Source organism: Chiloscyllium plagiosum, chromosome 36 (genome assembly GCF_004010195.1).
Source record: "Chiloscyllium plagiosum isolate BGI_BamShark_2017 chromosome 36, ASM401019v2, whole genome shotgun sequence".
Classification (NCBI taxonomy): Eukaryota; Metazoa; Chordata; class Chondrichthyes; order Orectolobiformes; family Hemiscylliidae; genus Chiloscyllium; species Chiloscyllium plagiosum.
This window is the reverse complement of record NC_057745.1, coordinates 15,284,542-15,294,128: the sequence shown is the minus strand read 5'-3', so window position 1 is coordinate 15,294,128 and position 9,587 is coordinate 15,284,542. Positions and strand designations below refer to the sequence as shown.

Genomic DNA, 9,587 nt, shown 5'->3' with positions numbered 1-9,587 from the left:
GCAGCGAAAAGTCATTTAATGGAGGTGTTCAAAACTAATGAATGTTTTTGACAGAGCAGACTGGGAGAATCCCTTTCCTCTGGCAAGAAAGTTGGTACGTAAAAGTCACTGAATGATGTAATTAGTAAACACAGCCAGGGCAAGTCAGGCTTTATTTTCAACTTGACAAGTTATGAGCAGTGTGGTGAAATATTTTCAGTGATAACTTTCTGAAATACATGGGATATGTGAATAAACAAGAGAATGTCTGCAGGTCTAAGGGAAAAGTGGGGGTCAGTGGGATTAACTGGGAGAGGCACAGGCATGCTGGGCTGGATGGTCTCTTTCAGTGCTCTGCTGACCGTTCTATGAATTGTTTGTGCTATGTCATTAGTGGCTATCAACACAGAACTTTTACACAATATTTTAACTAATTACTAAGGAATAAGAGTATGTATAGCAACTGAATATTTAATTTTAAGAATTAATCTGTCATTATCTTCATTAGTCTTTCTTGTTTTCCTCTAAACAGCGTGATGATGATCATCTGAAAGTATTTTCTGAACTTTTGGGGATCAAGCTGGAGGAGATGGCTCATGGACTGTGCCACAGAAAAATTGCTACTACCTCAGACACTGTGATCAAACCCATGACCAAGGGTCAAGCAATCAATGCCAGAGATGCTTTGGCTAAACACATCTATGCTCATCTGTTCAGCTGCATTGTGGATCACATCAACAAGGCTTTGCAGTTTTCTGGCAAGAAGCATACGTTTATTGGCGTTCTGGACATTTATGGGTAAAAGCATCAAATATTGTTCTGTTTGTTTTGCAGCAAAGTGTTGGTTGTTGCTCTGGGCACTTGAAATTTTTTTTTAGTTATTTATGGGATGAAGGCATCACTGGCTAAGCCAGAATTTATTACCCATCCATAATTGCCCAGAAGACAATAAAGAGTCAACCATATTGCTGTGGATCTGGAGCCACATGTAGGCCAGCCCAGGTAAGAGTGACAGTTTCTTAAAGGACATTAGTGATCCAGATGAGTTTTCCTGACAATCACCTAGTGGTTTTTGTGGTCATTGCTGGACTTTTATTGCACTCAAGTTCCACCATCTGCCATGGCAGGATTTGAACCCAGGTCCTCAGAACATCACCTAGGTCTTTAGAATAACAGTCCAGCGATATTACTACTCAGCCATTGCCTCTCCATTTATATCTATTTAGCTGATGTTACGACCACAAAGATTTAGCTTAAGTTTAAAATGTTCATGGATGAGTGAAAACTGCATTACCTTATTGTTTTATGTGTAAAGAAACATGAAGTTGAGAATCTATCTTTTCACAGTGGAGTTCACTTTTCTGGTTGGGTGATTGAGAGCGTGACAGGTCTGTTGCCCAGAGTCTAAGGACAAAGGTACCTCTGATTTTGAGGTCCTACTTGGTTTATGTGTGGCCAGTGAATTGCCAGCAGACACTCCAGTGCAGTTGAACTGGATTGAGACCTATCAATTGTTGGCCATGTCGACATAGCTCAGGAAATTCAAGTGGCTAAGGTAGTGTACTGGGACAGTGACAGCAGCAGCCATGAATATTTTTGTGGACTGGGGCAGGAAGGGACTTTCCAGTAAAGTATGCACACAAACTGGTTCAAATCTAGATTGGTATCTAGGATCTTATTTATGCCGTGGGACTTGCCATTAATAAACCTGAAAATGATTAGTCCTATGGATTCTTGTTGGTAGGCCCTTCAAGTAAAGACCCAGTGATTTCCCCAAGGTGGTAATGCCATGTTCTATTTTGAGTTTGTTACTGCTGATTAATAACAGGCAATCCAAATGCAAATCTACCAAGAAGGTACTCAACAATAAGTAGAGAAAGAAAGTGATTTTTCTTTCCCTTCAAAATCTGCAGATGGTGCTGCCTTCGGTTCAGTGAATACTAATGGGTGCTTTATCCAGGTGTCATTCATCATATATTTCACTGGATAGAATCTGGAACCTATTCAGTTGGGGACAGCACCATTTCGCCACTATTTCTGATCCAAAGCTGATCTAATTGCATTTTCTAACAAACGTTCACTGATCCATGCTGAACCTACAACTGAAAAGGAGAGATTTCAATTTGGGCTTCAGGCAGACATCGAATTGTTACATAGGCAATTCGCAAGCCAGTTGGGGTCACTGTGCCTACAGATTGGTTTTCTGCATTGTCCATGTGTGTGCTCACCCTCACTACCTACCAGCCAAGCTACAGCTAGACTTCTAAAATTGTCATTCTCACTTCAAGTTCCTCTCAATCTGTGTGTATGTCCTACAGCCCTACAATCCTCTACAATGCCTGAGCTCCTCTACTCCTGGTCTCTTGTTTATTCCCAATTTTAAGGTTGGCTCACTTAGCTAGATGACTGGTTTGTAATTCAGAGTGATGCTAACAGCATGAGTTCAATTCCTGCACCAGCTGAGGTTACCATGAAGGATTCTCCCTCTTGATCTCTCCCATTACCTGAGATGTGGTGACCCTCAGGTTAAACCTCCACCAGTTGTCTCTCTCTGTACTGAGAGATTGGCCTGGTAGGGCTGTGGCAACTTTTCTTTCACTCAGAATGAATTATTATAGAGTTTAAATGCTCTATGATTTATTTTCTCTTCCATAAACTGGGCACTGGGTTTGACAGTATTACTGCTGTGACTGAACTCATGGCAGACACAGACTTAAACCTAAAATCTACAACATTTAGTTTTGATCCAAACTATAAATACATCATTGTACCTTCGGGATGATGAACCGATTTTGTTGTTTGGATTAAATGTATATAAAGTACGAGCAAAATCATTATTTCCTATTCATTTAGGTTTGAAACCTTTGATGTGAATAGCTTTGAACAGTTCTGTATTAATTATGCCAATGAAAAACTACAGCAACAATTTAACTTGGTGAGTATTTAAATAGCATGCTGCCATATACATTCTATTGCATGTTCATCATTTTGGGATATAACTTCAACCAAGTTTGTGGATTGGAAACTGTTGCATTTCTGTCCTCTACCATCATCTGTAAGGTTTCTTAACATTAATGAAAATTAAATGCAAATTTAACACTTCAGATATAAAATCTCTGCAGCATGTGTTTAAACTGGAGCAAGATGAATACATGAAAGAAGACATTCCATGGGCACTGATAGAATTCAATGACAACCAACCTTGCATTGATTTGATAGAAGCTAAGATGGGTATACTGGAGCTATTGGATGAGGAGTGCCTGGTAAGCATGAAATGTTTTCATAATTGCCTGTTATTTATCAGCATTTGGCTGAAACAGATCCTTCAGGATGCAATTAGAAATACACCTGAGGAACTCTGATCACAAATGTAGTAGATCAAGTGGTGCCAGATCATATGCTAGATCATGAAGTAAACACAGATCCCTTTCTGGATGATTTATTTATTTAGAGAGCACAGGTCTAACCCTGACCTACTGCTCTCATGTCCCAGCAGTCTTTCTTTATATGTAATACAGTTCTTGATTAAATAATGCCCCATGCCCTATCTTAATAAACATGCCATTGACATGTTACAATAGTCCTTGGAGCATAGGGAGCCCTCAGTGCTGTTAGGAAGGGAGTTCCTGGATTTTGATCCAACGACAGTAAAGGATCAGCAATATTAGCATGTTTTTGAGAAGATTTGTCGCTCAGGTTGAGGTTCTGGATGTAGGTTTGCTTGCTGAGCTGGAAGGTATGTTTTCAGACATTTTGTCACTATACTAGGTTACATCATCAGTGAGCTTCCGGAAGAAGCACTGGTGGTATGGTCCATTTTCTATTTCTGTGTTTAGGTTTCCTTGGGTTGGTGATTTCATTTCCTGTGGTGACATCATTTCCTGTGGCAATGCCATTTCCTGTTATTTTTCTCAGGGGGTGGAAAAAGAGATCAAGTAAATGTGTTTGTTGATAGAATGCCGGTTGGAATGCCATGCTTCTAGGAATTCTCATGTGTGTCTCTGTGTGGCTTTTCCTAAGATGGGTGTGTTGTCTCAATTGATGCGGTGTCCTTCCTCATCTATATGTAAAAATACTTGTGACATTGAGTCATGTCTTTTTGTGGCATGTTGATGTTCATGTATCCTGGTGGCTAGTTTTCTGCCTGTCTGTCCAATGTATTGTTTGTATCAACAAACACATTGACTTGTATTCCATTTACCACCCCCGAAGAAAAAGAACAGGAGATGACGTCCCCACAGAAAATGATGTCACCACAGGAAATGGCATTACCAACCCAAGGAAACCTAAACACAAAAATAGGGCTGTACAACCAGTGCTTCACTGATGATGTTACCTGGTATGGTGGTGAAGCGTCTGAAAACGAACCTTCCAGCTCAGCGAGCAAACCTACATCCAGAACAGCAATATAATTCCAAATCAGGATGGTGAGCAGCTTGGATGGGATCTGAGGATGTCCCCAAGCATCTGCTGTCTTTGTCCTTCTAACAAGAAGAAGGTGAAGGTGCTGTCGAAGGAACTGCAATGATTTTCTGAAGTGCATTTTGTAGATGGTACACACAGCTACCATTGTATGTTGATGGTTAAGGGAGTGAACATTGAAGCTGATGAGAGGGATGTCAATTAAGTGCTGGAAGATATGAGGCTTCCTGAGTGTTGTTGGAGCTGCACCCATTCAGGCAAAGTGAAGAGTAATCCATCACACACCTATAGCTGGTAGACAGGCATCAGGGAATCATGCGATGAGTTACTCGCCACAGAATTCTACTCTCTGATGTGCTGTTGCAACCACATTGTTCGTATGGCTAGTCCCGTTCAGTTTCTGCTCAAGGGTAATCTCCAGGATGTTGATGGTGGGGGATTCAATCATGTCAATTGTGCTGGCTGCAATACGATTAACTACAATACATGATGAAAACTGACACTGAAGTGGAATGTTTAATGCCTAGAAATGTAAAACTCTAAAGCGGGCACTGACCTGGGTCCACCACCACCTAATTTTAATGGAGGTGGGATAAGGGATGGACAACCAATCTATTCTCAGGAAGGTGCGATTGTTACTTAAACATTTTAATGAGGATGCAATGCAACAAGGGCAAATGGTTTGATTCTCTCTTGTTGGAGATGGTCATTATTTGCTAGTTGTGCAGCATATTTGTTGATTACCACTTGTTAGCCCAAGCTTGGGTATTGTCCATAGACGTAGGCTGCTTCAGTTGCTGAGGTGCTGCGAATGGTGCTAAACATGGTGCAGTCATGAGTGAAAATCCCACTTCTGACCTAATGATGGAGGGAAGCTCATTAATGAAACAGCTGAAGATGTTTGAACCTACACTACCCTGAGGAACTCCTGCAAGAGACATCCAGTACCGAGATGACTGGCAGCCATGTGTATCATAAACCAGGGGTGGGTTTCCTCCCTGATTCTCACTGAATCTGGTTTTGCTAGGGCCCCCCTAATGCCATGCTGTCTCAAGGGAAAGTCACTCTCACGTCACCTTTGGAGACCAGCTTTTTTGTCCATATTAGAACTAAGGCTGTAGTGAGGGTTTGAGCTGAGTGGGCCTGGCAGAACCCAAACTGAGCACCAATGAGCTGGTTATAGCTGTCCAAGTGCTGCCTGACAGCACTGTGGACAACCTTTTCCATAATTTTGCTGATGATCAAAAAGTAAATTATTGGGGCAGGCATTAGCCAGATTGTATTTGTCTTGAATTTTGTGGATGGGACATACCTAGGCAACTTTCCATATTGCCATGGCGATGCTGATATTTTAGTAATATGTATCAAAATACCATTGTTTTACCAGTTTTCGAAAGTTTGGCATTCAGAAGTCAATAAACCTGAAGAGCAAAAGAACTAATCTAGTTTCGTAGCCAGTTACCTTGAGGCATTTCCAGAATAAGTATAACTTAAAGGATGGTGGGGACAAGAGAAATTGATAGATATTATTTTGACAATAAAGGTTTTGTTTTGCTGTTTGGGAGTGTGTGATTTGAATTGTATTTCCATACTTGAACCTGAGTCTCAGTTTGCAGATTTATGATCCAGTCACTTGAAGGTTCATGAGGTGGTTTCCATGAAACTGGAAAGATGAAATTGATTTTCTTTTTAATATTAATCATACAGTTGCCGCAAGGAACAGAGGAAAACTGGCTTCAGAAACTGCAGAATAATTACTTAAATAAAAATCCTCTCTTTGAGAAGCCTCGAATGTCAAGTAAAGCCTTCATCATCCTGCATTTTGCTGACAAGGTAAGACACTGTCAGGGCAGTTGTTCTGCAGTGTCCTTGAGTTCTTCATTATTAACAATGTACCTGATAACTCAGGAAGCTGAGATTTATGGAACTAATATATCGCCATAAACTCTTTTTTTGTTTTTCACTCTGTCAAGGTGCAATATGAATGTGACGGATTTCTTGAAAAGAACAGGGACACGTTATATGAAGAATTGATTAATGTACTGAAGAAAAGTAAGGTTTGTGACCACCTCTGTAATGTAATGATCACTTTTAGATCTCTTTTGAAGAGAAGTTAGCAATTTTAAAAAGTTTACAAATCTGAAGATGGAGTACTTTGTTGCTGTACAAGTACGATAGCTTCATATGATCCCATTCTGCTCTGTTAGCTAGTTTTTCTTTGTGAAAACAACACAGAATTTCTTCCCAAATTTGTTTTTTAAACTTATTTTAGTTGTTGGGAGTGTGATTCCCCACATCAGCAAACGTCTGTTTTCTCCCCTTGTGCTTTTATTTCGTGAAGAAAGACTCTGAACTGTAGGTTTGACTGTTGTGTAGCTGTTATGTAGGTAAAATCTTCTCGAATGCCACTTTCTTTCCCACCGAACTATGGAATCTTGACTAAAGCAGTTTATTTGGAGCTGAATTAGTCCCATTTACATTGTCGGATGCATTAATCAACAGTGGGCCAGGCAGCACGTGAGGTGCCTGGCTTGCTGTGTTCTCCCAGCCTCCTGCTTATCTACCTTGGATTCCAGTATCTGCAGTTTTTTTTGTCTCTAAACAACAGCGGAACAATCATGCATGCAAGACTTATTTCGGGAGGGATGATGGCCTTATCGGTATTATCGGTGGACTGTTAATCAAGAGACCCACTCTGGGGACTTGGGTTCAAACCCTGCCATGGTAGAATTTGAATTCAACAAAAAACAAATTCTGGAATTAGGGGTCTAATGATGACCATGAATCAAGTGTCAATTGTTCAAAAACCCACCTGGTTCACTGATGTCCTTGGGAAGGAAACTGCCATCCTTACCCTACATGTGACTCCACACCCACAGCAATGTGGTTGTCCCTTAACCGTCCTCTGGGCATATTAGAGACGGGCAATAAATGCTGCCTAGCCAGTGGTGCCCAAATTCCATGAGTGAAGAAAAGAAAAAAAAGCTTAGTTGCTGGAATAAGCCATATTGCGCAGTCACTAAACACAAGCATCGCTGATGCACAGTTTATTACATGGTTGCCTTTATGACTTGATTTTGTTATTTATGGATTTCCTCCTGTTCTTGGGAAGAAATGGTAAAAACCTTTTGGCTGACCTGTTAGTGTAGGCTTGAAAGTATACCCCATCTGCAAATTGATGCTTCTGGCATAAGTATTGCCAGCAGTTGATAACTTATACATTTGCCACTTTCTTTCCCACAGAACTGTACAATCTTGACTAAACCTGTTTATTTGGAGCTGAATTAGTCCCGTTGTAGGATGCATTAAACAACAGTGGGTCAGGCAGCATGTGGCATATGAGGTTCTGAATGTGCAGTTGGTTGAGCTGGCTGCAATACGATTAACTACAATACATGATTAAAACTGACACTGAAGTGGAAAGTTTAATGCCTAGAAATGTAAAACTCTAAATGACCTGGGTCCACCACCACCTAATTTTAATGGAGGTGGGATAAGGGATGGACAACCAATCTATTCTCAGGAAGGTGCGATTGTTACTTAAACATTTTAATGAGGTTGCATGGCCACAGTTTTAGATTAGGTTACTTACAGTGTGGAAACAGGGCCTTTGGCCCAACAAGTCCACATCGACCCGACGAAGCACAAACCACTCAGACCCATTCCCCTACATTTACCCCTTCACCTAACACTATGGGCAATTTAGAATCACCAATTTTTGCACATTTTTGGACTGTGGGAGGAAACCGGAGCACCCGGAGGAAATCCACTCAGACACGGGGAGAATGTGCAAACTCCACACACAGTCGCCTGAGGCGGGAATTGAACCCTGGTCTCTGGTGCTGTGAGGTAGCATTGCTAACCACTGTGCCACCGTGCCGCCCACGGTTCTAATTTTAACCTGTTCTCATGTAAACCAACAAGAGAAAGGAGACTGAAGATGTGAGGTAATTGCCTTTACAGCAATGCTTGTGGACCAAGAGGAGCAGATGTGTTTTACACCAGGGACAGGAATCTAAAAGCAACCCCCACCAATGGGCTATCCCACCCTGTCACAACTCACTGGGATAGTGCACTGAGAATCAAGCCCCACTCTTTCCAGAGTCACCACAAATATGCAAGTTTAATTAAATCACTCATTTGCTCAGTTCTACCAAACTGTCTAATTTGGGTTAAAAGAATTTGCTCTTCCTGAACTTTTCCATGAAAAAGAATACAATTATTTGTTGCAATCAAACTGCTTTTAACCAATGGCCAAAAAAATACCCATGAATTGCTAACTTATATCTATAATTTAAGCACCATTCTTTTTTAAAATTCCCATAGATGTACAAACACAAACAGAGGAAGACAAGGCAAGACATAAGTATTATGGCTGGGGAAAGTAAAAGGAAAACAGAAACACTGTTGTGGTATAGGTCCAGCTCATGGGCATTAAATTGTTTACTATCTGTTCCTTTTGATTCCTTTTAACTCCTTGTTGATAACACGAGGTTGTGCATACACCAATTCTCAGTCTTTTGTTCATTGGTTAAGAATTCACTCTTTGACTGTCTCCAGAGATGCTTTTACCCTTCTTCCTTTCAACAGATTTGCAGAGATAGCAGCTGATAGAGAAAGATGAAGTAGATGGGTTGCTGGGATTTTCTTCTTCTTCTCCACTCTGAAAGGAGACAAAAAGAGACAATACATTCTCTTTGAAGGCTGCATGCTTCGCTTGTATTGTCCACACCCAAAACTGTAAGCACCTGCTTAAGAGCCGAAGAGTGTGGTGCTGGAAAAGCACAGCAGGTCAGGCAGCGTCCGAGGAGCAGGAGAGTCGACGTTTGTAGTATAAGTCCTTCACCTGCTTAAGAACCAATCAATTGGCTGTTACTATGCTGAGGAGAAAGTGAGGACTGCAGATGCTGGAGATCAGAGCTGAAAATGTGTTGCTGGAAAAGCGCAGCAGGTCAGGCAGCATCCAGGGAACAGGAGAATCGACGTTTCGGGCATAAGCCCTTCTTCAGGAATGAGGAAAATTTGTCCAGCAGGCTAAGATAAAAGGTAGGGAGGAGGGACTTTAGGGAGGGGCGTCGGAAATGTGATAGGTGGAAGGAGGTTAAGGTGAGGGTGATAGGTAAGACTGGGGTGGGGGCGGAGAGGTCAGGAAGAAGATTGCAGGTTAGGAAGGCGGTGCTGAATTC

At 41.4% G+C, this 9,587-nt stretch overlaps 1 protein-coding gene across 1 annotated transcript in view; it reads left to right on the top strand.

The window, feature by feature from the left end:
- The window catches only part of myo5c (myosin VC), an 85,924-nt gene that overhangs the window by 26,497 nt on the left and 49,840 nt on the right, over positions 1-9,587 (top strand). The window contains exons 7-11 of the mRNA XM_043677061.1: positions 512-777; positions 2,833-2,914; positions 3,102-3,242; positions 6,109-6,234; positions 6,375-6,458. Coding sequence (XP_043532996.1) covers positions 512-777; positions 2,833-2,914; positions 3,102-3,242; positions 6,109-6,234; positions 6,375-6,458 — 699 coding nt within the window. The remainder of the gene's footprint in view (positions 1-511; positions 778-2,832; positions 2,915-3,101; positions 3,243-6,108; positions 6,235-6,374; positions 6,459-9,587) is intronic.